We start from the raw sequence: 27,076 nt of genomic DNA on the forward strand, positions 1-27,076 counted from the left end.
GCCGGTCAAGAATTAAATAAAATCAAAAATTCCGAGAAAAAAAATCAATCTCCTACCCTTAGGGCCGTTTTAAGCATACTATCAAGCTTCTTGACGTTTAAAATATTGACAGCCGTCAGCCGCCGGTGAAAATGGCCAGCCGCGGCTGCTGGGCCAAAATTCGGCTAATCCTGTCCCACCAGCCACCAGCCGTCGCCTTAAATCTCGCAATTCTCGCGTCTGTGAACTTATGGCAAAATCTTGGCGCCTCTGAGTTTGAAAATTTCACGTGTTTAAAAAAGTGGAAAGGGGCGTGTCATCTTGGTCTCTGACGGTCGAGAAATCGGCTGATGAGACAATAACAATTAGATATTATACACAATATTATCCTGAATTGCAAGGGAAAATCGTTATTTATCTTAGTTTTCCATTTATATTTTTATTACTTATTCTTTTATTATTTTGTGACGTCGAAAACAGCGTTCTCTCGATACGTACACAACAAGAATTCGTCCATGCTGGACCATTTGACTTGTTTGCTCTGCTGAACAGTATTTTTGCTTAGTTAGGTAATATCTGACAACTTTTCACTTGGTATTTATTGACTATTCATCTTCATTATCTGTAGAATGGACGGCGTAGTAAAGAAAAAAGGTGCGAGCCGACCTAACCGCGGTGGCGGTGCGGCAAGCAAAGCTCAGAAGCCTCAGCCCAGTGCTTCGAGAAACGCAGGTTTTAGCAAGAAGGGGGACATGGAGTCTTTCAAGGATGGCACCTGTGAAGACACAGTTGTATACGCCAAAGAAACACCGAACCACAGGTTTTTTATTTCTACCCTCTTCCTCTGACGTAATATTAATTTTTTTTTTAATTTTCAGCGCACCCGAACCTCTGCAGACGTTGAAGGTAGAACTGCAGAAACTGTACATGTCGAAAGACAATGAGAAGCTCGTCATGGATGCTCTAAAGCACGCTCATGGAGATGTAAGACGGTTAATTTTTGGCCTTATGAAAATCGCTTATTTTGATGCACTAGGAATTTGAGTTGAGTGAAAAGTCTGCTTACAAAGACCAAGGTGCAGGGGCGCTGAAACAATACTGGATGTCCAGAAGCACACTCATCGTGCAAGGCGGGATCGACTATTCCAACAGAGAAAAAAACCACACGCTGCAAGGACCAAACCAAATCAGTGCCTTCGCTCTGAAAAAATTAGAAAGGTTTTAAATATTGATTATTATTCTGTGCACGCATCTAAATTAATTTTAAAATTCGCAGCTTTGGCTTCCACTCTACCCACTGTGTTGAGGCGCTGAACATTTTCAATGGAGATGTGAGTCAAGCGCTGCAATTACTGTGTTCAGCATATTTTAGTTCGCCCGAGCCGCAAGAGCCGCTTGAAAAGCTTTCGGACAGCGTAATAGATGCTAGGCAAGAAGAAAAGGAAGCCCTGGAGGCGATTTATGACTCTGAATTTGCTGAGCGGATTCCGTACAAAGTTTGGTGCTTGAAACTTAATTTACCGTACTTACGAAAGCTCTGTGATAAACCGAAAGTGGTTGTTCCTACGAAACCTGCCAAGGAGCTGTGTAGATTTTATCTTAAAGGAGTTTGCAGACAGTCTTACAACTGCAAGTTCTCCCACGAAGGCTTGTCCAAAGCCTCGACCGTGTCGGACGCCCATTTGCGAGACCCGAAAGACGAGAGCACGCTGTTCGAGATGGAAATCCGCTTCCCGGAAGGAAACAACTACCCCACGGACGCTCCTCTTGTTTGCGTTTCTGCAGAAAGCTCAAAGTTCCCCACGGATTTGTGCTTGAAAATTTCTAAAAAGCTGAACGACGAGGCCAAACTGCTGGCCGAGCAGGGATTTCCCGCCATTTTCTCGTTGGTCGGCATTCTGGAGCAAGAGACTGAAATCGCGCCCCTCCTCAACCTACCGAGACCAGGACCGAGGCAGTTGGAGCCCCTCGTCCCCACTGACCAGGGGGAGGAGCAGGTTCAGGAGACGACTAATAACAAAAACTCCAAGAAACAAAACCCGCAGTCGGCACCTAGAGGAGCGCGCCAGAAGTCCTCCGACCAGATTGTCCGTGAAAACGAACGCCTGAGAAAACTGCACCTGGAAAAACCGGAGTTCCAACAGTACAAGAAAATGATGCAGGCAAGAAAAAACCTTCCGGCCTGGAGCGAGCAGAATAAAATCCTGGAAGCGCTTCGTACGAGTCAGGTGGTGGTCGTCAGCGGCGCCACAGGGTGCGGCAAAAGCACTCAGGTGCCGCAGTTCATCATGGACGAGTGGCTCGGAGGGGATCGCTTCGACCCCTCCTCAAACGTCGAGATCATCTGCACGCAGCCGCGCCGCTTGTCCGCCATCGGGGTGGCAGAGCGCGTGGCCGACGAGCGGGCCGAGAAAATCGGCCAGTCGGTCGGCTACCAAATCCGTCTCGAGTCGAAAACCTGCAGCTCGACCCGCCTGCTGTTCTGCACGACGGGAATTCTGCTCCGGCGGCTGGAAGGGGACGCCGAACTGGGCGCCGTGTCCCACGTGATCGTGGACGAGGTGCACGAGAGAAGCGACGAGTCCGACTTCTTGCTCATGATCCTGCGGGACCTGCTGCCAAAGAGACCCGACCTGAAGATCGTCCTGATGAGCGCCACCCTGAACGCCGACCTTTTCTCGCAGTACTTCGGGCAGGTGCCCGTCATCGAAATTCCCGGCCGGACTTTCCCTGTGGAGCAGCTCTTCCTGGAAGACACCCTTGCCAAAATCGGCTACACCGTCGACGAGCACTCGCAGTACGCCAGGCACGTCAAGCTGAACAACCTGAGTGACATCAGGGAGCTGGACACGGCCGGCAGCGACGATTTGGAGCTGGAGCTGTCCATCGTCGGCGACAACTTCTCGGCAGCCCACGACAGGACTCCCGACGAGAAACTGAGTCCCGCGCAGCTGTTCCACCGATACGAAGGGTTCGACAAGCAGGTCTGCAAAACCATCCTGTACATGGAGCCTGAGAAGATTAATTACGAACTGATCGAGGCCACCCTGGTCTACATCGCGCAGGGCGACCACAAATATCCCAAGAAGGGCTCCATTCTAGTCTTCCTGCCGGGGCTGGCCGAGATCACGGCCATGCTGGACCAGATCAAGGACCACAGAGTTTTGGGCCAGAGGAGAGGGAAATTTGAAATTATTCCGTTGCACTCTTCTCTCAGCAGCGAGGACCAAGCCCTGATATTCAGGAAACCAAAGGAAGGCGTGCGGAAGATAGTGCTGTCCACGAATCTGGCCGAGACGTCCATCACCATCGACGACTGCGTGTTTGTCGTGGACGCCGGGAAAATGAAAGAGAAGAGGTACGACCCGAACAAGAACATGGAGTCGCTCGAGCTGTGCTGGGTGTCCCAAGCAAACGCCCTGCAACGCCGGGGACGAGCCGGCAGAGTCATGCCTGGGGTTTGCTTCCACCTTTACACCAAACACAGGTTCGAGTGGCAGTTCTTGAAGCAGCCCATTCCTGAATTGCAGAGGGTGCCTTTGGAGCAGCTAGTCTTAAAAATTAAGGTTGGTTTCAAGAGTAAACACTTTAATATTTTTAATATTTTGGGGGGCGGAGGCAGGCGCGTGTGGCAATTAAGTCTAAAGGACGGAGAATTTCACGGCACTTCTGATGAACTTTGGTTTTTTAATCTACGACCCATAGGAGTTGAGTTATTCATTTTTAAAGTAAAATAAACGAGATTTGTGACATTTGAAACTTTTGTTTTCGGGGCCCAGGTGGGGCCCTATGGGCCGGACGGCGCCGATTAGAATAACAATCGATGCCCCTTAGTAGGGTGCGTCCGCCCGTGTTTGGTTTTCCAAAATCTGACCATTATTCGAATTTTTCTCGGCTGAATTTTCGGAAAAGTTGAAAATTTCAAAGACTTTGCCGGCCATATCTTTGGTCCAGGGCAAATATTCGTAAAATTTCTACTCAGTCGACATTAAATTTATCTGGACTCATATTGATACCAAAGACGACCTGATCTGATCAAAGTCTTGGGAGGAGTAGGTTTTTGAAATTTAAAAAACGTGATTTTTGCACCTCCTCCATAAGAGTAGCATGGGAAATCGAAAATTCGCGATTTTTACCAAACACAGCAAACTTTAAGACTTTTACTGACTCCATCGCACGAATGAGACTGCTTTTGGTCTGGAAACCGTTTTTCAGATTTTTCCCGCCCATAGAAAAATTAAAATTAATTTTTTTCGGTTTTTCGACTTAACAAACGAAAAAGATTTTATTTTTGTTTAAATTCGGCCGTTTGTCCGATCGTCGACCATCGGACAGGTCTTGGATGGGGCTTTAACCTACGGTACTCAAACGACCTTTTCCAGTCCGGTTGTTAATGATTTTCCAATAATTTTGATCATATTTGGCTACGATTTTTCTCCATTGCCTGTCACCGACCTTCCTCAGGTCACGCGACCTGCGATCCATCCCCTAACTTTTTTTATAATTTCTGACAGTATGTTTTATATTAATTTTTTTCATTTTCTTGCAGGTTTTGACCTTATTCAAAGGCAGAGAGCCAATGGAAGTTTTGCTGAACACGCTGGAGCCACCATCTGAGGAATCGGTCAGCACAGCCATACGGCGTCTTCAAGACGTCGGTGCCTTGGACAACGCGGGCGCCCTGACTGCCCTGGGGCACCACCTGGCCGCCTTGCCCGTGGACGTGCGAATCGGAAAACTGATCCTGCTCGGGGCCATCTTCAGCTGCGTCGACTCTGCCCTGACCATGGCGGCGTGTCTCAGCTACAAGTCGCCGTTCGTCAGTCCGTTCTCCAAGAGGGACGAAGCGGACAAGATAAAGCGCCAGTTTTCAACGTACAACAGCGACCAACTGACCGTCCTGCGCGCGTACAAAGGCTGGCAGAAGGCCAAGGAGGCGGGCTACTCGGCCGGCCAGTCGTTCGCCCAAGAAAACTTCCTCTCGCACAGGACGCTGCAGATGATCGTGGAAACGAAACTGCAGTTTCTCGAGCTGTTGGTGTCCATTGGATTCGTGCCTTCGGACGAGTTCGACAGCTTCAGGGTGAAGAAAGCGGCCAAGATGGGCAGGGACGTGACCCTCGATAGCTCAGGCGCCAAGCTGAACGAGCACAACGAAAACTACAAACTGCTCTCCTCGATTCTGTGCGCTGCGCTCTATCCAAATGTGGTCAAGGTGCTTTCTCCTCAGCAGCTGTACGCCTTGCAGGCCAGTGGTGCGGTTCCCAGGACGCCCAAACCAGAGGAGCTTAAGTTTAAAACCAAAGATGACGGATATGTGGCCATGCACCCCTCATCTATCAATTACCAGGTAAATTTGGAGCAAGCGAACCCGATTTTTCTTTCATGAAAATTTTTAGCGGTTCGGGACGCCCTTTGCAGGGCAGGGGTGGGGTACGAATATGTTCAAAAGACGCACGATTTTACGGCGAGTCTGATAAGTATTGGTTTTTAACTCTACAACCCATAGGAGTCGAGCTAATAATTTTTAAGGTTCATAAAACGTGATTTGTGACATTTCAAATTTTGGTTTTCGGGGCCCAGGCGGGGCCCTGTAGGCCACATGGTGCTGATTTTGGCACTAATCGATACCCCTCAGTAGGGTGCGTTCGCCCGTGTGTGGGGTTTTCAAAATCGGATCATTTTCCGAATTTTAACGAATTTTTTCCGGCCAATTTTTCGAAAAGGTCGAAATTTTCAAAAAATGGTTTTGTTTTTATTTTAAATTCGGTCGTCTATCCGATCGTTGACAACGAACCCTCACCGGACAGGTCTCAGACGGGGCATTGACCTGCGGTACTTTAACGACCTTTTTCAGGGTACCCCACACCCTGAGATCCATTCCCATGCGTGTTTTTAATGCTTTTTAAGTACTTTTGAGCACTCGACGGCGATTTTCATCCTCTCCTGTCATTGACCTTCCTCATTTTTCGGATCATTTTCGCGGTTTTGCCGGCGACTTGTTTTTTATTAATTATATTTTTCAAAAAGATTATATTTTATCTTCCGTTTCGAGAGAAAATTTCAATATTTTACGTTTTATTGTTCCAGGTCGGCCTATACAGTAGTCCCTATCTTGTGTTCCACGAGAAAATCAAAACGAGCCGCATTTTCATCCGAGAATGCTCGATGGTGCCCGCGCTGGCGCTGGTCCTCTTGACGGGCAGTTCACTCAACGTGGAAATCCACTCTGGAATGACCGTGGTCGCTCTCGAGGGCGGCTGGATTCGATTCGGCGTCGACTCGCACCCGGTTGCCGAGATGTACAAGGGCATCAGGGTCGAGTTGTTCAAACTGATGGATAAGAAAATCGCTGATCCAAGCTACGACTTCCAGTCTGAGGTTTTGAGTCAGCACGTGATCAAAGCCATCATTAGATTGCTCACTTCAGAATTGTGATCAGATTTAATTTTCAAATATTAATTGCTATCCGCACTGGATGGTGTATTTATACTATGACTTAAAGAATCGAGATTAAAGAATGTTGCAACCAAATCGTCTTTTTTATTCCAAATTTTCCACTTTTAACATTTAAAGACCGTATTTGACCAAGTTTCTTAGCACACCAATCGATTCTTGAGGGTCAAATTAAGTAAAGCGGATATTTTTCCGAACAAAATGTCCAGCGCGACGTGCGAAATTTTTTCCTTCCCGCCAAAACAATATGAATGCGAGAAGTGCGCATGCGTCAGAGCTGGCTGGATGTGACAAAGAAGTCATTTGTGCAGGCGCTCTCTCTGCAAAACCAGCTCTGGCGCACGCGCAGATCTCGTATTCATATTGTTCAGGCGGGAAAAAAATTTCGCACGTCGCGCTAGACTCTGGTCGGAAAAAATATCCGCTTTACTTAATTCGACCCTCAAGAATCGATTGGTGTAGTCAGAAACTTCGTCAAAGACGGTCTCAAAAAATCATTAACAGCTAGTCTGTGCTCCAACCAATTTTTTTCCTTTAAAGATGCGCAATTTTAGCGGAACCTCGTGGTTTCAGGTTTAGTTATGTCTAGAAGAAAATATGTGTAGGGTTTATTTCCCAATGAATCAAATATATATTTCAAAAAATTAGCTTTTATCAGTATCAATAACTACACATGTTTCCAACTCTAAAAATTCTATCAGTATTTCTTCTTGTTTCAATATTATTGTGTGTATTTGTGTTTACAACTACTGCGACTATGACATTATATGAAGGCATAAATAATATTTACATACACATATAAATATTTTCCTTGTTACACATGCTTCCGCTTTACTGATACATTTTGTGTGTGTGTTATTTCAGAGAAGCAGTCCACTAGTATTCATTTCTTATTCTTTTTTTGCCGTTTTAATTTGAATTGTGTGATTATTAAGAGTATACAACATTACATTCAAACACTCTTTGCTGAGATAATAATTCACAAATTAATGAATGGCCAATGCTTAGGATTTTTGCTACAATGCGCGTATTTTACGTTTGGCGTGTTTGATGGAATGAGACCTAAATATTGTTCAGTAGTTAATCAACTATAAATGTATAATATATAATAATCATCGCATTTGATCAACACCGATCTTACAGCTTTTCCATTAAAAAATGCAGGCAAATGATCAACTGGTTAAAATGCACACCACTATTTTGTAAATTCCTAAGATAAAAACTGCAGTTTTTACATTTTTTTTTTCAATTATTTTCCACTTCTTTCGTCTCCTCGTCATAAGGCAGGGTTTTGTGTGTGTGTAAATGATGTGCTCTTATCAGGTAAAGGACCAACTTGCGTGTGTGTGTGTGTCATCAGGAGAGAAACAATCAATCGATTTATTTAAAACATGACGCCTGCACAACTTATTTGTTTTGCACAGATATATAAACAGTAAAAGGGGTTTTGAACCCTGTTCATTGTACATAAAATGAACATTCATCTCAATACTCTCTAATAGATAACATACGGTAGTAGAAGAATATACAGTTGTGTGTGTGTGTGTGTTGTGTATTGAGATGGAATTCAATCGAAGGAGCAGATGATTTTCAACTCGGCACACTTCTCTCCAATAATATAATATAAGTTTGTTTTTTTCTCGATCACGTAAGTGTCCGACTCACAATTTCCAGAAAGTGAATAACAAACAAAACCAAAAAGATTGACAAGATTTGAACAGGCTCTGCGAAACCTTCTATTCACAATTTTTAGGGCTCCGCCAATTAAAGGTTGCCCAAGATTTGACCAAATTTTCGTTTACACCAATCGAATCCAAGAGGTTTGAATTAGGTTAGGCGACGAAGTTTTCCAACCGGACGTTTGTTTTTGGCGCCAAAAAAGATCGCGCAGATGGCGCATGCGTCAAATCACTGGGATCCGTGGATTCACGCGACGCGCAGACATGGCGTCTGGTAGAGTACGGCGGGAAAGTTACAAACGTAAAATGAAATTGACATGGAAAATTTATTATGAAAATCCCTTCAGCAAAATTGATATTTTTGTTATTAAAATTTATTTACTAACAGCTATTAGCCGGTTGATTGGCGAATCGACCGTTAGATGGCACATCAGACTGATGGAAATGTAGCAAAATACGCGGGAATGAAATTATTAGGTCGGCACGCCTCTTTTTCGACGCTTCTGATTGGCCTCCATTATTTCGACGCCATATTGACTTCTGACCGTCGGAAATCCGCACACATTAAAACCCAGCCCCCGGTAGGGTAGATGACCGGTCAGTTAGCCGTCACAAAGACACGCGCGCGCCGGGATCGACTTATCAGAGCGATCTGTTTTGGCGCCAAACAAATTTGACGTTACGCTGAACTTCCAGTCTCTCAACTTAATTCGAACCTGGGGAATCGATTGGTGTCGCCGACAACTTCGCCAAAGACCGACTTAAACTTATAAAAAAGTGTATAAATGGGCAAGCCTAACTACTACAAACAATTAAAAAAGAGTAGTGCGCTTCTCTAGTGCCAAACACAGAAAAATACATGCCAAAGTGTGCTCGGAACACATTTCCTGAGCTCCACCTCGCATTTCGGGTAATTAAATTATCAATAATTATCATATATATTAAATATAAGCCCCGATGGCCCCATCCATGCGAATGCAACAGACAGTTAAAACATAACAACAAAATAATCAACTGTAACAAGATGGGGTGAACTGAGTTTTGATTACTGAGGTGCAAATTCTACAGAATCCAGTTTTGTACTGCTCTGCAAACTAATAAAATAATAATATTAACGTAGTATTTGGGAAATCACTAACTAGCTGGTAAATAAATAATACTTGCGACCAACAAAATCGATTAATCAAAGAGAATAGGGGTGGAAGGGGGGGTAAACATCAAAGTTCACACTTTCCATAGTCTGCGTGGTAAAGGAGAAATGGCAACACTTTCTTTGTTTTTGTTTTCGTCAAGTTCAACCCAGGAATAGAGAGAGGAAATGAAAAGAATCTGGAGTCAATGGCTCTAAAACTGCACAGCCTTTGCACTTTCTGATAATGTGGTGGTCTAGGCCCCTGGGTTTTTCAGCATGCGTTTGCAGCGGAAGTCGTACACGCGCTGGCAGAAGAAGACCAGGTCGGGCGCGGCCAAGCACAAAGGTTGCCGGCTGCTGCGTTCTGCAAACTCCCCCTCCAGGCTTTGTTGAGGAACAATCGAAGTTCGAGGCGAGGCACCAACCTCCATCTGCTTTGCTTTCGCTCGGTATCTGCTCGTTTAAAAAACAGAAATTGCATTAGAACAATTCAAAATTAATTTTCAGCAAAGCTTCACAGAAAATTTGACAATTTTTTTCTTGAAGCATTTTTAAATATTGAATTTAAGGAAATTGGCTCCGAAGCGGCGAATACAAATTGTCTCCTTACGGTAAATCCACGGTTTATTTCACAATTTACGAAATTTTTCCTCAAAACACACACACTATTGGATAGATTGCGAGGAGAGGAATCAAAATTATTTAAATTAAAAAAGCTATTAAAAATAAGGAAAACGCTAAAAATATCCAGTGCTACCGTTTGAATTTTTGAGGAAGCTTTAAAGTTAAGCCAATCAAGCACTGTCTCCTTATTGTAAAGGGTTTTAACTGTTTACCATCCGGTAATTTCACCACATTTTTAATAATTAAAAAGGGACTTTGCTCAAATTGTTTAAATTTCATCAAAATTTGCAGCGGTTGACCACATTTTCTGGGCAGATCTCAATTCCTCTCATTGAGATCTGTCCAACAGCGTATGAAACCTTTTAAGGAAACGCATTGTTGTGAAATAAAATCAGATTTGTAGTAAGGAGACAGTTAAAAAGCCACTTTTTTCTAAAATTCAAGTCAATTTTGGCATCAACTGGATCCTAAGGGAGGAGTTCATGCGTTTGTGCTTACCTGCAATACTCGTTAAAAGTGAGAACGTAGCACTTGTCTTCAATGCAAGCAACACTGCTGCTGTCCTTGTGCTTGGAGGCAAAAATCTCATCCGCCATGTGGTGCGGCTGCCTTCCCTGCTCCGTGTGCTCCGGCCGGTAGAACCACAAAAGGCTCAACATCATTTCGCCTGCAAAAAAACATCCAACTTTAGAGTTCAGGAAGCAGAGAGGACAACAAGGACGCCTCACCGTCATCAGGGTTCTCCCACAGAGCAGTAACTTTGGCCACGTACGGGAGGTCACCTTTGCGGGTCCCGGATTTCAAGAGTATGCAGTCCCTCGGCCGAATTGTGTCGCCCGTCGGGTGTCTCATTGCAGGATAGCAATACCGCAGCACAGCAGGATCGTCACTCTGGATATGGGGAACACAAAAATTAAATTTACGCACACAGGGTTGAAAAAAAATATTTTAAAAAAATGTTACTTTTATGAAAACCTCTTAGACGATGTTTCTGAGCACACAAATCGATTTTTGAGGGTCGAATTAGGTAAAGTGGATATTTGTACCGACCAAAGAGTGCAGCGCGAACTTTTTCCCGCAAAACAATATGAATGCGAGAAGTGCGCATGCGTCAGAGCTGGCTGTATCTTACAAAGAATTCATTCGCACAAGTGGTCTTCCTCTGCAAGTGCTCAAACCAGCTATCGCGCGTGCGCAGTTTCTATTTTACCGAATTCGACCCTCAAAAATCGATTGGTGTGCTCAAAAACTTAGTCAAAGACAGTCTTTAAAAATTGTCAGAAAAAAATTGGGCATAAAATCGCAATTTTAAAGAAAAAACGGAATTTAGACTGCAAATTTAAAGATTTTCACATGTAAAAATAGAAAAATTAATTTCTCGCTGAAGAATTTGGTAAAAACCCTGAGTGGGACAACAACTCACCCGAAGGAAGACTTTGGCATGATATGGTTCTCCTTCCCAAGTCCAACCGTTCGACCACTTTGGTTGAAACGACTTTCTCATTCTCATCAAGTCATTCTGAGCCAACTCTTCGGCCTCCTTCTCGGCAGCCAGGGTCGAGGCTGACGCCGCCCGCTTGGACCTTTTGAAGTTGGTGTTCTGGCCTGACCTCTTCCTCGCCTTCCTCCCGAGCTCTGGCTTCTCCCGAGTCGTTTCGCAAGAGTCCTTCTGGTTGTTCTTCGGCGAAGAAGACGATTCGAGAGATCTGCCGAACACCTGGAACTGCTCCTTGGCGGGAGTGCTGCTCTGCGCCTTGCTGGCCTTCTCGGCGCTGCTTCTGCTGCTGATGGAGGGCGACGTGTCCGACGAGGTCGGCGGCGTCAGCGGCAGCGCGGCGCCGCCGCCGTCCTTGGACATGTCGTCGAACTGGCCGACTTTCGACGCGTCCGCTAGCATGGTGGTGGTGATGAGCAGCGGCTCGTTCAGGTTCGGCGGCACGGTGGTGCAATTATTGTTGATTTGGTCAAAGGTCTTAGGCGGAGGAGTGCTCGAGGCGTCCAGCAACTTGGACTTTTTGCCGCCCAGAGGCGTCGAGCTGCTCAAGGCGTGCTTGCGCTTGCGGTTGTAGTTTTGATTCACGTCAGTGGCGCTGTTGTCCACTTGGTCGTAGAAGTAGCTGGCTCGCGCGGCCGACGAGTCGTCCGAGGGCGGCGGCGTCGGTTCGGCCGCCACCCACGCGGGTGGCGTCACCTGCTCCTCCTCCTCCTCATCCTCCTCTTCCTCGGCGAGAGGAGGGGTGCCCTGAGCGGCGGCCGGCCCTCCCGAGCTGCCACGCGCCGGACTCGGGGGGTGACCTCCCGCCAGCGACTCTCCGGGGAGGGCTGCGGCCGCCGCCGTCGGCAGCACAAAGAGGGACTCCTGCGGTCCCGGCCCCTTACTGTCACCAGTAAGGGGCCCAGCATGTACGTTTTTTGAACAGGACTGCATTGGACACGGGCAGGTTTGGTACGGTGAATCTGAAAGAAAAACGGGACCCACCATTAGATAGATTGGGCATTTCGTCATTATTAATTTGACATCCTAATGTGTCCGGGGGCCAGATTCATACGACGCGCAGACATGGCGTCTGGTAGAGTATGGCGGTAATGTTATAAAACGTGTATTATTAGAAAATGTATCATGAAAATAATGAATATTTTAGTTGATATTTCTTTACTAACATCTGTAACAAAATGCGCGGGAATTTAAATTATTAGGTCGGCACTTGGCCGCTGGACTGTCTTTATTATTTCGACGCCTTATTGAACTAACACAGATCGCGACCTGGCCCCCGGTGCTACAGAATTCCTTTTTTTTTTTAAAAAAAAGTAGTGTTCAAAGTTCAAAGCCTCCAATAGATGGCGTCAGTGGTTTCTTTTGAGTTTAATGAGCTTTCCGCTGGGATTTAAGACTATAATATATCCCGCTGATGTACATTCTTCTAGAATTATTTCTTTAGACGAGCTGAAAACTAAAATCAGTACAGCCATTTGCCGTAGAAACATTGGAAGATATTTTTTTTGGATAATAAAATATTGGTGGTTTTCAAGATTCTACGGCGATTTTGGTGTTCAGCAGAAAAAAAATATTGAATGAACACTGAAGAATGAACAGTGGAAGGATTGCGTCTCAAATCGAAGCGCAAGAGTGTCTTAAATTCGAAGTACCACGGTGGCGCCATCTGTTGGTGGCTTCAAAAATAGCAATTTTAAAGTAAATTAGAAAATTAATTTCTTACATTTTTTCGCGCAAGAAAAGGCACGTGACAACCTCGTTATTATTTTTCGTTTCGGTCGGTTATGCAGTTCCTGCCATTATTTATGCAACTTACTTCAATCTGAACTTTGTAATGCAAATGAATATATAGAAAGAAATTGGTAAAAATTGATTGGGTGGTGAAACCCAACTCTGAATTCACCTACAGAGAGGGGAGGTGGTGCTGGTGGATGCGAGTCAACTGAGACGAAAACGGTTGAAAAGAAAGCCGGGATGAGCAACTCTGTAGTTGCTGGCTGCGAGCGAGCGCTAAATGCAGTGATGATAGCTAGCAATCAGCTTTGAGAAAAGCGTTTTCCTTGTGGGAGTGCACGGCAGCAGCGGGCACTGCAGCTCGCGCTTACACACACGCTCTTCCAAAGCTGATTGGCCGGCGTTTGCACAATATTGTGCTTGCTCGCTTGCTCACAGTCTACTATCCAACTAAAAAGTGACTCACTTCCCAGCTCACCAGAAACCGATTAAAATATGGTTTTCATTGAACACTTCGTAATCTCATAATTATCATATTAAAATGTGCTCATTTTGTAGATTTGTTAGCTCTACTTAGAAGAAAATGCGTTTTTAATCTGCTTAAAGCAAAACAAAGACTATTATTTAAAACAATTTTAAAGCTTAATGAACTTGTTGAAAATAAATCGTTCTAGTTTTGCTGAGACAACTTTGGGAGCCATTGAAAAATAGACATGCAAAAATTCCAATCCAGACTTGATGGGTATAGTGTAATTTTTCTAGCGCCCCTCCGAGGCGGCGAAATTGACCAAAATACTCAAATTCTAATTCAAATTCTCTTTATTAGTCTTTCAGCTTATAAGTACACAAAGGGGTTGAAGTTCTCGTATGATACTCCACCTAATTGAAAAAATAACAAAAATAACTAATTATAAACTAACAATAAATACATACATAATATTTACACGTCTGCAACGTACGAAAAGTACTCTCTTTGAGTTAAAACTTTCGCAAGCACTAAAAGTGTTTTGAAGCACTAGCAAATTGTTTGTAACGGGGCTCCAGCCGCAGCGACACCGCGGGCAACGCATATTGCACAAATCAAAGGATTTTGTTTGCAAACGAGCAAACAAAGCGTGGGCAGCGGCAAAACCGTAATAAACAGTCCGGAGGTGGATCTCAGGTCGCGCGACCTCAAGGAGCAAGGGTAAAAATATCGCCGATTTTTCCCCGATCGCGAGAAGCGAAAATTTTTCAAAAATTTGGAAGGAAAAAATACGTAAATATTCTAAAAATGGTTCGATTTTGAAAAACCAAACACGGGCGGACGCTCCTTACCAAGGGGCATCTATTGGTACTCGAATGAGCACCGTCGGGCCCATAGGGCCCCGCGTGGGCCCTGAACATAAAAATTAAAATGTCACGTTTCGCGTTTTTTTTAATTTCTGCGTCTTTTTACGGGCTGGATCAAAATTGTGACTTGAAAATACGCCTCCACGCGCCATATTGCGTAGCTTTGCCGATTATTTACAAGGGAGGATAGGGAAAGGGGTTCAGTCGAAGGTGCCCTGGCACCCCGAAACACACTCAAAATTTTCAGTCCTTGCTTTCCTGTATTTTATGTAGGGAAGAATTTCCATCTTACATAAAAATAGGATATGGAAAAGAGAACTCACCCATGAAAGCCACTCCTCTGGCAGCCGGATGGGGATAACAAGGCCCGGCAGGTCCCCCCGGACTGTAGCCAGCGTAGAAATGGTAATGAGGCGGCTCGGGCGGCAAATGCTGCGCCGGGTGGTGGTACATGGAGGTGGGGGCGGCCGAGGAGGAGGGCGCCGGGAGCTTGGAGGCGCTGCTCGAGGGCATCTGCGGGCCCTGCGGGTGCATGGGGTTGGAGATGGAGGCGGTCGGCGGCGCCGAGTAGATGCTGCCCGAGGTGTGGGGGAAGTAGTGCTGCGTGGGGGGCGCGTACCTGGGGTGGTACGAGGTCACCTGCGGCTGGTATTTGTAGTGCGGGGGCGCGTAACACGAGTTGTACGCGCAGATCTCGTGGTGGGGCGGCGGCGGGGGCAGGTGGTGCGTCGCGGCCACCAGTTGGTGGTTGGCCTGCGGGTGGTAGTACTGCGCGCTCGGCGGCACCGCGTACTGCGGCGGCGCAGAGTAGTGCGTGATGTAGTGCGGCGCGTACTGCGGCTGGTACGAGCTGAACGGCGACACCTGCGACGACACGATGCGCGACGGCAGCGTCGACGACGTCGACGTCACCTCCGTCGATGAAGAAGACGCGGATGTCGGCGCCCCGGACGACGTGGCGATCAGCAGCGGACTCACGGCCGAGTTCGGCGCCGACGGAGGCGGTGGGGGCGCCGCGGGATGGTTGCTCGCCGCTATCTTCGGAGGCACGCAGCACATCTCGGCGCCGGCGTGGATCAGGGGCCCTGCGGGCTGGTAGTAACCTGGGAAAATAGGCAAGCGCCACGTTAGAATGGGTACACACTGCACTCGACAAACGACAAATAATGATAAAGTCTTATAATATAAGTTCTCACTCAATCGCTCGCTATCTATTTTAATCGTTAAGTTGGACTTTTACAACTGATAATGTAAATTGATCGCTTCATTGGGCAGCAAACACCAAATTAAAAGTGACTAATTCACCAGTTGCCTAAACATTCAGTGTTCGAAGCCGCCAATTGATGGCGCCAGCGGTTACTTTCGATTTTAAGATACTGTGCGTTCGTTGGAGCATTGAGAGGACTGATTTTTGTTTTGCACTGCAAAAGAAAAGAGCAGAATTTAGTTTTGAATCGCAACTGAAGTGCATTAAAAACTAAAGTAACCTCTGGCGCCATCTGTTGGTCAATTTTTACCGATTTCTTGGGCAAAAAATGAGATTTTCTATTTTTCCGCTTTAAAACTCTAAAATTTGCGGTCAGATCAGTGGAAAAAATTTCTTTTAATCTTTCAAAATCGATCTTTTTCTCCCTCAATTATTTCTCCAAAAAAAGGGATTAAAAATACAAGATTTTACAGCCGATTTTTTGCTGTGCGGTCAAAGGAAACATTCCTATTAAGGCTTTTTTTGCAACTGGAGAATACACAGACATTTTTTTAAATTTCAATTTAATAACAGCAGTTCATCCTACAGTAGAAACGATTAGAACAGATATCAAAGAAGGTGTTTAGCACCAAATGCAATAATTTTGAAGTAGAGAAGCAAGCGAGTGATTAGATTTTAAAAAATGTTTAGCCACCCTAAACAAGTTGCAGGACGTTCCGAAAAAAAACGAAGGTTTTTCAGTAACGGGAGCAACGTTTATAGTTTGATTTTGCTCCAAAATTTGTATAACAGCAAAATTATTTGCCACGACAAATCCATCGTTCACGCTCGCTTGGAATTCCGCAAATATGCAGTGACCAACGTCACGTCCAACGGAAAGCAAATAATAACGAGCATACCCATTTCCGGCTGTGTGCGATAGGTTTCGCCGGTTTCGCGCGGCTGTTTTACATGACGTTCGCGATTTGAGCATATTTCGCCAACGAGAAACACCGACAACTCGATTGCGTCCATTTTATAGCTACAAGTTTGAGCAGAGCTAGTAATAGGAGCTTTTTATAAGATTAAATGGTTGTTTGGATGAAAAAGGCATTCATGCGTATTTTTTCCTCAAGGGCAAGCTTCGTGCACCGTGAAGAAGAAAAGGATGAAATAGAACTGATTCTCGCCGAGTTGAACCTAAGACTGACTTATATTTCAATTTGAATTAAATGCAAAATTATTACTTGTTGATGAGCAATGAAAGAAAAATTTAAGGAGTGCCTCAAGATATTTTTATCTAGGATTTAAAAACGAGATAAAATGGGAAGAATAGAGACAAGTGCGAGATAAAAGCTTGATTAATTACTTCCATTTTAGATTGAAAATCTGGTGTTATTCTTGATTTCGGCGTTTTAAGAAGATCTGATTTCAATGAAATGATTAATTTTCCTTTCAAAAATTAACATATAGTTTGAATTTCATAAATTAATGTTGGCAAACCCACAAATGAGAAACAAAGTGGTTGTTAATAAAGAGCTCGTTTCACAAAGCGGCAATTTGTGTAATAAAAACAAACAGTGGTGTGGCAACCCGAGGCACACCAACAGACCGACCGACCGGCCTCCCAATTCGGCAGTAAACGCTCGCTCACACGTCGAGTGCAAAATTCATTACGAAAGGTGGCAACTAACTGGCCGCATTGAAACGCGTGCGGCTGAAAAATTAATTCCCATTTGCTTTGCTTTATGAGCCGTAAAACAAATCCGGCCGTTTATTCGGGGGTGTCTCCTCGTGGCTCGCGCGCGCGTATTGTGCAACAAGTTGCTCGCACATTCGCGCCCGTGAATTTTGCAGTTGACACTCCAGAAAAGTGCAGGTGGTTTTACTATTTTCCAGCTCGGTTGCATCAAAATAACAGAGCTCGTCTGAAATTACACGCGGCGTGCGAGGCGTGAATAAATAAACGCCACTTGAGAGTTAATTTGATAGTATTACACGTGATTCAATTAGTCACCGCGGCCGCAATCAGCAGATCTGATTCTGTTCTCTTTTTTTATTCTTTTTTCGGAGCAAGCGAGCGAGCGAGCGAAAGGCACGAAAGTATTAATTCGGACGGCGCGCGCTTTCAGACAGAATAGCTGCTAAAATGTGGCCGAGTGTGATGTAGGAGAGCTATTCAGGTCATGCATATGCTCTGGCTGGCTTTCTTTGCCGCATTAAAAATTACTCGAGGTCCTGATCAATTATACAAACGGCCGTGTCGGCGCAGCGAGCACGGTTGCAAAATCTCCGCGCCGCGCGCGTTTCCAGGCGAATTTTCCGAGTGATAAACCACAACATGTGGTCGCCACGATTGAGCAAGCACGCGCGCTCGCTAAACTCACCGCTGAAAAACATGGCAGTCACCATCATGTCCCTCAAACTCTGTCTAAAGCCGAAGCTCGATGACATTTTGCGCCGAATCGACGGACGGCTCAGCGCCGCATGGCTCAGGAAGTATCAGTCGCTCGGCACCAAAATAATTCAGCCAAAACGACGCATTTCGCACATCCACACACGCACGCACGCACGAGGCTGCTGGCCGAATGACAAAAATCCCACGGGGCCGCCGCGCCGCAGATCAATCTCGCTGGGCGTCGGGAAAATGCGCTGCTACGACGACTCGCAATGAAAATATGGATGCACGAGCGTACGGTACATGGCTGGCTGGCTCTACGTCACCGTGGGGGCCCCGCGGATCAGCTGACTGCTGGCTGCAACCCTTTCGACGCACTTTGCGGCGCTCGCACCCCGCCAACTGGGCCGCACTCGAGGCGAAAAGCACATTATGGGACGCGCGGACACGCACCGAGATCCCGTCCGTGCCCCAACTCCACCATTAATGACGACAAAGTCCCGCTATAACGACTACGTCAAACTAGCACAAGAGGGGCAGCAGCAGGCTGCCGCTGCTGCTGCGTCCGCGCCGATGGTGGGAGTATATATACCATACTGAAAAGAAAGAAAGTTTCTCCGCGCGTCCGAGTGGAGTGGAGTGCCGTGCCGCCGACTGCAACTAGTGCAGCGGCCGAACAGAAAAGCTAAAAGCTGGCTGCGCGCGAGCGGAAATTTATGAATGCTCGATGCATGGAATGGATATCGGTATTGGGGCGAGCGCGGAAAAAAGGTGCACAATTAACTGGGTCGATCGAGGGAAAACAGGTCAAGCCGAATAATAATCAAGTGGGTGGGTTTACCTTGGAGATAGTGAGGCTGGTCGTGGGTCGGCGGCGGCGGCGGCACGGAAGAGATGGGCGCCGAAAAGGCGCTGCCGCTGCTGCCCAGCGGCGGCGGATGATGCACTCCCATCGGTGGCGGGGGCGGCAGCGGGCCCGGGGGATGGTGCGGAGGCGGCCCTTGCTGCAGTGAGGCGGGCGGCTGCATGCTCGACAGTGCACCCAGTGGAGTGTAGCTCTGCGGCGGCGCCGGCTTCAGAAACACGCCGGCCGGCTCTCCTCGCTCTCCGCCCGCCGAGTGGTAGACACCCTGTCGGGGCAGAATCAGCACTCGATTTAGTTTGCCTAACCAACTCGCGGTCGCAGTCGCAATCGCAATCGGCAGGCCGATTGGCTTTGCCTGCTCTGACGCCTCGCGCCGCCGTAATTATATTAAGCCGCATTGCTTGCTCACTGTTACTGCTTCCACTCGCTTTATCAACAACGCGGCGGCGTTTATCGCAACATTATCTCACTTTCGGCTGCTGCATTTCAGAATAAAGAACAATTATTCCAGAAGACAACCAGCACGAGTTAGAAAAAATATACAATTTTTAATGATGTGACATATAATAATTATCTGATTTATTTAGTGATTTTGTTTCGGCATGAATTGAAAAGAAAACACACAATTTTAGCCAGGGTGGTTAAAAAAAGGCCGGCTTAAATTCACTTTTTTTTTAAATCGGTTCAAATTTATGGCTACATTAAGTTAATTTTGATGCTGAAATTATATTCTTAAAATTCAAGACGAAGATGTGTTTGATGCTTGCATTATTAATTTTTTTACTTCCCGATATTTAGCTATTTTTGCCAATTTAGCTGAATTAGGGTCGAAATTACTTTTCAGAAGCCGGAATATTTGGAATATTTGCGAGTTTTTCTGCAATTTGGCGCTATTTCGAAACACATGAATTTTTATTGAAGAACGAAAATCCAAATGATGGATAAGGAATTTAAAAAATCAATTAAAAAGCCATTAGTTTCACCAAGAGGCCGAAAATTTTTAGCGATAAATTCGGGAAAATGCGGAAAACCCAAAACTTGTGTGTTTTCCAGCTGTTTATTTTTTGCAAAAAAATTGTGATTTTAAGCGCCTTGCAAAATGAGCGAGCCCTGATTACTGGTCAAGATAAATGGATTATGCAGACTAAGCTGTGCTAAAAGTAGATCAAATTTATCATGCGGACGTTGATTGACAGCAAAGCTTTGGAACAAAATCCACTCTTCGCCGCAAAATGTAACTGGCTGATAGGACCAAAATAATGGATTTATGCAACTTCTTCGCACACGCAACGCGCCGGTTGCCGCACTCCTCAATTGACACATAATGGCTTTCATCTGCGATTGACACGAGAGGTGACCTGATTGAATTGATGTTATTATTTCAAAATCAGTAAAATGCTAGAGATAATAAACTCGTCTGGGGTGAGAATTGCGAAATTTACCCTTTCTACGCCGCTCATTGTCAGCGGAGTGAGACCACTAAAAGCGACGCGTTTGCAGCACTTGGTCGATTAAATAATTAAAAGCCAGATTTAATTAGACGTGTGCCTTTAGAATCGCGACTTCAAAGGATTTGATAGTCTGCGTCATCCAGTCCAATTAGTAGCAGTTTATTCAGATTCAGACTAAACCAGCGAAAGTCTCGGTTTAACGCATTAAAAACTTTTAATATGAAGGAAAATAGCAATTTGCCATGTTATGAAACTTGTATTTAATAATATTCTTAGTTAAGACTTTGGGAGTCAAGTGAGAAGAGCATGATTAAAAATCACTGGTTCTTACCACTCAATTTTTACCAATTCCTTGCGCGAGAAATACAAAAATTAATTTGAGGTCAAAATTTCCTCTAGAGTTAAGTTAAGGTAGTTAAAAAATGATTTAAAATTGAATTTCCTGCAAGAAACCGGTAAAAATTGAAATAATGCTTTGAACATTTTTTTAAAAACCCTGAAAATGAATAGTTTAAAAAATTAACCTCTACAAAAACAAAATTCATACTTGATAACAAGGCGTAGAATTATCTGAAAAGTGAGAAAGCTTGGTAAACTTAGCAAACAAACTTAAAAATCAACTAACCGATTCAGCCCCTGAGGCGGGATTGTGGTGGTGGTGGTGGTGGTGCAGGTGGTGGTGCTGTTGGGCCACGTACTCGGACGAGGGGCTGGACGCGGCCACCTGCGACGGCGGCTGCACCATGGTCGTCGATTTGGTCTGCGTCGAGGAGATGCGGTACTCCATGCCGGAGATGCAGTAGCCTTCGGTGGTGCGCGAGTTGACGTAGACGCCGGTGATGGTGACGTCCGTGTCGTTGACGATCAGCGCCACCTTCTTGGGGCTGCGCAGCTTGATCACGTTCGAGAGCGGAATGTCTTCGTCAGGGTCGTCGGCCGACGCGTCGTCCGTCGTGCTCTCGTCCTTCTTCTTGCGCTTCTTGTCCGAGGACAGCCGGCCGGCCTTGACCGACTCCTTCAGCTTCTTCTTGTCGTCGGCCAGCACCTTGTTCTTGCGCACGCGCACCATGTTGATGGAGGAGGTGGAGACGGTGTCGCCGTCGGCCTTCTTGTCGATCGACGTCGACTGCTTCACCTCGACCACCTCCACGGTGGTGGTGCAGTTTTTGCTGGGGGTGCGTTTCTCGAACGAGTAGGTCGCGGCCAGCATGGCCGACGCGTTCAGACTGGCCATCCGCTTGCGCACCACCATGTCCTTCAGGTCCATCAGCATGTCGCACTTTTTCTTCTTTCGCTTCACTTGCTTGGGCTGCGGAGATGGAGCAGATTCCTCGTCGTCGTCGTCGTCTTCATCATCATCCTCCTCCACCACCGGCTTGGTCTGCTGCTTCTTCTTTTTGGTCTTCTTGGCCGGCTTGGCGCCCCTGCGGTACGGCACCACCGCTCCCTGGATGGACTCTGAGCCGCTGGTGCTGCTCTCGGACGAGCTGTCGTACCACTGACTAGACTTGGTGGTCCGCGAGATGCTGCGCGTGGTGGTGGTGGTGGTGGTGGCCGACAGGTGGTTGCTCTCGGCGGACGGCCGCGACGCCTCGTTCTCGTACAGGCAGTGCACCTTGGCCAGCGCGTTCAGACTGGCCACCCGGTGCTTCTTGGGCTCGGCCCAGAAGCGGAACACGTCCAGCTCGGGCTTCTCGTCCTCAGACGACCAGCCGCTCGACGACTCGGCGGCGGCCTTCTTCGTCGCCTTGGCCGGCTGCAGGCCCAGCAGATTTCTCTTCTTTGGTGGCAGCATCTTCTGCGCGATCGCTTTGGCCGGCGGCTTGCTCTCCCGCTTCTTCCCCTTTGGTGCTTCTGGCGAGCTGGGCGCCGACGAAGAGGACGGCTCCGTCTTTTTCCCGCCCTTTTTGCCGCTCGCCGCTGCCGGTGGTTTGGTGTTTTTGGTACCCGTTTTCTTGGCCGGTGGCTCCTTCTCCACTTTAATTTTGTCGAGCGGCAGGGCGGCCTGCGCGAGCAGCGCCGCCTCGTCGATCGCTGCCCTGGCCACGAGCCGCTTCTTGAGCGGCGCCATGGCCCTCTTCTTGGGCGGGTTCATCGCCTTGCTGACCGGCTGCTTCTTCACCTCCTTGGCCGCGGCAGGCTCGGCGTCCTTCTTGACGGCGGCGGCCTCCTTGGCCGCGGCCACCGACTTGAGCCGCTTCTCCTCGGCGGCCGCCTCCTTGGCCTTGGCGGCGGCCTCGCGGGCCTTGGCGGCGGCCGTCTTCTTGGCGTCCGGCGGCTTGGCCTTTGGTTTCTTGGGGGCTTCATCTTTCGCCTGGGCTACTTTTTTATCTTTGGTCCCTCTGGGTTCTTTGGCTTTGGAGAGGATTTTGGCGATGGCCGAGTCGGTCAGCTCGATGCTCGCCGGCTCGACCTTGACCCGTTTCTTGTAGGGCGCCCGCTTGCGCACCTTGCCGTCCTTGGTCAGCAGCGGCTCGTCGCCGCCCTTGGGCTTGGCCGGCTTCTCCTCCTTCTGCTGCTTCTTGGGAGGGGTGCGCGGCGCCGCCGGCGTCGCTTTCGGCGCCTTCACCTTGCGCAGCGGCTTTTTGACGGGCGGCGCCGCCTTCTCCTTCTTCGGGGCAGCGGCGGCGGCAGCTTTCTTCTTGGCGGGCGGCGGGCTGGCCAGCTTCTTGGCCTTGGACTTGGCGGCCGCGGTGGTCGGAGGCTCCATCTTCTTGTCGGGCACTTCCGCCTTGGCGGCTGCGTCCGCCTTCTTCAGCTTGCCCTTGGGCAGAGGCTTCTCGCCGGAGGGGGCCCTGCTGCGGCCCAGCTTTGGCTGCGCCTTAGTTTTGAGCACGGCCGCCGCATTAGTCTTTCCGGTCGCTGTCTGCTGCTTCTTCTTATTACCGAGTATCACAACGGGGCTCTGCGAGTTCTTGGGAGGTAGTACGCGGGAAGACCTGGCCGTCTTTGAGCGCATCACTGTTGCGCTATGCTGCCTCAGTCGTCTCAGTGCACAGATTCGCTTCGCATCTTGCGCACGGCTGCTTGGTGGTGCTTCAAGTCGCCTCACAGAACCTGCAATCAACACCGACAACCACGGTTTTAATTAAGAATTATTTCAATTTCTTTGTTCAATTCACAAAAACTGGTGTTTAAAGCCGCCAACAGATGGCGCCACCCTACATTTCGGATTTTAAGACACTTTCTATGCGATTTAGAACGTAATACTTCTGCTGTACATTCCGCCACAGAATTAAAAACCAAAAGAAATCATTTACAGTGTCAGGGTTGTGTCTGAAATGGCAGCGAAAGTGCCTAAAAATTTGAGGTATACGGTGGCGGCATCTGTTTGCGGCTTTGAGCGCTAAGTTTCGTAATTTAACAGCGAGTGTTGTTGATTTTCTGTTAAGATTTCGTCAGTGGCAGCATCAAAACAAATGTGATTTAAATTACATCGTTCTTATTCTTATCAAAACCACGTGATTAAAAATATGCGTATGCAAGGATAAAATTTATAATCATAATTCACACGATTTTAGTGGAAACTCATTGTGCATATCAAATTATCTAATTTAAACTGTGTATCCTCTATAAATTAAGCAGTTAAAATGCACGAAAAAATAGGATTATGAGGCAGTAATGTCGATATTATTTTATTGGTTCCAAAGCGAATTTATTTTTGAATGGAAGCCATATTTACAAAGCATAATTATTGATCGCATTTAGAAATCGATTTGCGGAGGCAATAAAAAAAATGCCCCTGTTTATTTGTTTGTTTGATAAAAAAAGCTGTCATTTAAGAATATTTTGCCTTGTTGACTGAAGCAAGTAGTTAATTGTTTTTCAAATTTAGCAACGATTAACTCTAGAAGGTGGAAATATGGAATTTGGACCAAGGAACAGTAAAGTTGTTGTTTAATTTCAGAATTTGCCTTATTTCTCGCAAAATTTGATGTTTTTTCGCTTTATTTCGATCCCTCTCAACGCTAAATTTCTATTTTTTTTAAAATAAATGAAGCTCGCCGCTTGGTTAACATTCAAACCTTTGAGCCGATTTTCTCAAAAATTTGTACGGAAACCTGTAAAATGTTTAGCTTTATGCGGTTTTAAAACTGAAAAGTCACAACTAATGAACGTCAACAAGCATCATCCTATTCAATCAAATAATTATGCTGTCTCACAATCAGTGCATCGCCGAAATTTTTAACGATTTTACGTTTGGTCAAGGTTTTTACCTTCTTAAAATGACGGTGCACTATAATGAAAAGGTCAGCGTTTGAGGCGCATATTTATATGTTAGGACAAATTCGTGGGCATGCCCCGATTACAATTAAAAATAATGAGCGGAGCAAGGGGCCCATAATATTTTTTTCGACTTATTGATCACGTATAGGGTTGCTAGGTTACTAGCCATTATCTGTATCTGCCTACCGACAATTATAGAGAGCAACGCGTTGGTTTTATTCATGTCAGGAAGCTCAAATTGATTTTGAAGTTGGTAATAATGTGCATGTCATCCAATAGGCGAAAAAATGAATGAGAGGATGGAACACGCAAACTTGTCTGTTTATTTGGGTGCCAACAAGAAACGACTCAATCACTAGTTTGCTTTAATCCGCCGCCCTTTGATGTGCGAAATAAAAACGGCGTTTAGCCTCTTGCCACGCCATAAATGAATCAATCCTCCCTGTGCGAAACAAATAACAGTCGCGCGCGCGGTTACAGTTCGCTTCGCTGCGGAGAGGCGGGATTAACTTCTTGCCTTCTCGCGGCTTATCGCTTAATAATATGTCTTCAAAGGAAACGGGAGAGAGAGGGAAAAAAATCTGCAAGGCACATTGATTCAATTCGCCTCTTGCGTAAGTTGAGAGTACCGTAATGAAAATTTCAAAATTTTAAACTTTAAATATTACGTCAATAGTAAGTCGGCTATTTTGACCTTTTATTTGAGTTTTACAGCGGCGAAAACCTAGAAAAAGACACCAAGTTCGATCAAATTCGAAATCTCAGGGTAACGTCAGGGTCAGACCCTGAAGATCGATTTCAACCTTGCTAGACTCTCTTCACGTGTCTAAGCAAATAGAATGCGAAAAAATGTATTTGAAGATCGAAAGGCAAACTGCGCATGCGCGGGCGAGGGTCTTGAGCCCGTTTTGAAACTTCAAATTAAAATTGCAGCAAAACTATCGCGATTGCATCTTTGAAACTTGGTGTGCTAGTGCAGAAATTCACGGGCCACATTGCAGCCTTGAACCCCGAAAAATCGGAGGGAGCTGTCATCCCTTAATTTTGAATTTTCGAAAAAAGGTCACGCAAGGTGATCTTAACCTTCAACCTGTGAATTTTTCGTAAATATTAAAGTCGTTCAGGATCGAAAACTAGGTCGGGCAGTGAAAATTTCAAGGTGATATCTCAACCCTGTCAAGAGTTACAGTTTAGAATTTGATTTTTGGGAATTTTTCGGAAATAAATTGTACATTTAATTTCGTTTTGGTTGCGCCATGCATCTAGATTATAGAATAAAAAATTCCTCTTGTCCCATAAATTGCACGTGAAATCTGATAATCGCGGAGCTGCAAAGAAAAATTCACGAGGCAAATTGAAAATCAATTTTGCCGTGCTGGCTATCTATATTATCAAGGTGGTTACGGAAACTAAATCAATAATGCACCGACACAAACAAATCAGGAACAATCGGACACCTCAGGGTGCTTGGCACGAAAAGTCAACGCTCACCAACTTGTGGATTTCGCACGCCACTGCGAGTGGGAAAGAAAATCAAATAATCAAGTCTCGTAGTAAGTAGTGTTGCAGTGAGACCTTATATGTTAGAAAACTGACCCTGGCAAAGGTACTCGATGGCGAATAAATAAATAGAACGCTATTTATGCAAGCAGGCGCACGCTTCTGTATCTATAATATAAAACGCCCCTCTCACCTCGAGGATAAATAAATATTTACACAATCGGCTGCGCTGTCACAAATCAAACGCATAAACACGCGTCAAAATAAACGCACAATTTTTCTTTCGACTTCCGACGATCCGCGTGCGACTTCCGCGATGCCTTTGTGGCGTGCGAATTTCGGTGCGAATAACCCTTGGCTAATTGCGCCAGCAGGAGTGAACGAACTCACTCGATTCACGTTCTGCATGACTGTGCAAATAGGTATTTACTGACTCGAACAGGCCGAAATAGCGGCCGATTCGGCAGGCGGAGTGGCTGGCGCGGTGGCCGCTGGCCTTACCTGGCCGCTGCTGCGCGGGACGGCTGGCTTCTCGCGCGACGTGCACCGACCCCTTTGCTTATTTTTTTCCGAATTGGGCTGCAGTGTGTGTCTGCGTGTGGCGCGAATCGGGCCGAAATCGCCGACGGAGGCGGCCGACTGGGCCTCGGCGGTGCTCGCTGCAGGCTTTGGTCCAACTTCAGCAGAGCAGCACTGCCAGAGCAGGCTGGGTGATCACATTATTCTTGCCGATGCACTCGGTGTCGAAAACATTACACATCCCTCGAGGAACAACTGTAATGGCGCACCCATTTTGATCACACTAGTGCAGCTTATTGTCGGCTTTAGGAACTAAAATGTTGCGTAAAAGCGCAACTTTTTGCTGCGTGGCTCAAAGCTGCCCGTCGCTGCTGCCATCTGTCTTCACCAGCGCCAATCGCGTTGGCCGGCCGTCGATACTCGGATTCTGCCTTTTGGTGCTTTTGGTCGATAATCGGATTAAATGCCCCTTTACGTCGCCTCTCGCTCTTTTGCTATT

The 27,076-nt window shown here is 46.5% G+C and overlaps 2 protein-coding genes across 2 annotated transcripts; one reads left to right on the forward strand and one right to left on the reverse strand.

The window, feature by feature from the left end:
- The first annotated feature begins 293 nt into the window (after positions 1-293).
- Positions 294-6,518, forward strand: LOC135942706 (putative ATP-dependent RNA helicase DHX57). The gene is made up of 7 exons (XM_065488977.1): positions 294-548; positions 608-799; positions 858-963; positions 1,016-1,197; positions 1,256-3,545; positions 4,529-5,329; positions 6,070-6,518. Exons 2-7 carry the CDS (start codon positions 609-611, stop codon positions 6,415-6,417), a joined length of 3,918 nt encoding a protein of 1,305 aa, XP_065345049.1. The 5' UTR covers positions 294-548; position 608; the 3' UTR covers positions 6,418-6,518.
- A 549-nt stretch (positions 6,519-7,067) lies between these two features.
- Hers (Histone gene-specific Epigenetic Repressor in late S phase) lies at positions 7,068-26,902 on the reverse strand. The gene is made up of 8 exons (XM_065488976.1): positions 26,560-26,902; positions 20,957-23,388; positions 18,857-19,145; positions 14,755-15,534; positions 11,294-12,327; positions 10,599-10,761; positions 10,369-10,537; positions 7,068-9,699 (listed from the first exon to the last, which is right to left on the reverse strand). Exons 2-8 carry the CDS (start codon positions 23,288-23,290, stop codon positions 9,501-9,503), a joined length of 4,968 nt encoding a protein of 1,655 aa, XP_065345048.1. The 5' UTR covers positions 23,291-23,388; positions 26,560-26,902; the 3' UTR covers positions 7,068-9,500.
- Between the last annotated feature and the right edge of the window lie 174 nt (positions 26,903-27,076).

Source organism: Cloeon dipterum, chromosome 4 (genome assembly GCF_949628265.1).
Source record: "Cloeon dipterum chromosome 4, ieCloDipt1.1, whole genome shotgun sequence".
Classification (NCBI taxonomy): domain Eukaryota; kingdom Metazoa; phylum Arthropoda; class Insecta; order Ephemeroptera; family Baetidae; genus Cloeon; species Cloeon dipterum.

What these genes read in the sequence shown, in the direction of transcription:
- LOC135942706 (XM_065488977.1), top strand. Translation starts at nt 609, where the DNA reads ATGGACGGCGTAGTAAAGAAAAAAGGTGCGAGCCGACCTAACCGCGGT. An exon ending in TAAAGCACGCTCATGGAGAT is followed by an intron (nt 964 to 1,015) that starts GTAAGACGGTTA and finishes TTGATGCACTAG; the next exon opens with GAATTTGAGTTGAGTGAAAA. An exon ending in GCTCTGAAAAAATTAGAAAG is followed by an intron (nt 1,198 to 1,255) that starts GTTTTAAATATT and finishes TAAAATTCGCAG; the next exon opens with CTTTGGCTTCCACTCTACCC.
- Hers (XM_065488976.1), bottom strand. Translation starts at nt 23,290, where the DNA reads ATGCGCTCAAAGACGGCCAGGTCTTCCCGCGTACTACCTCCCAAGAAC. An exon ending in ATGCCAAAGTCTTCCTTCGG is followed by an intron (nt 10,762 to 11,293) that starts GTGAGTTGTTGT and finishes CCCCATATCCAG; the next exon opens with AGTGACGATCCTGCTGTGCT. An exon ending in ACTTTTAACGAGTATTGCAG is followed by an intron (nt 9,700 to 10,368) that starts GTAAGCACAAAC and finishes TTAAACGAGCAG; the next exon opens with ATACCGAGCGAAAGCAAAGC.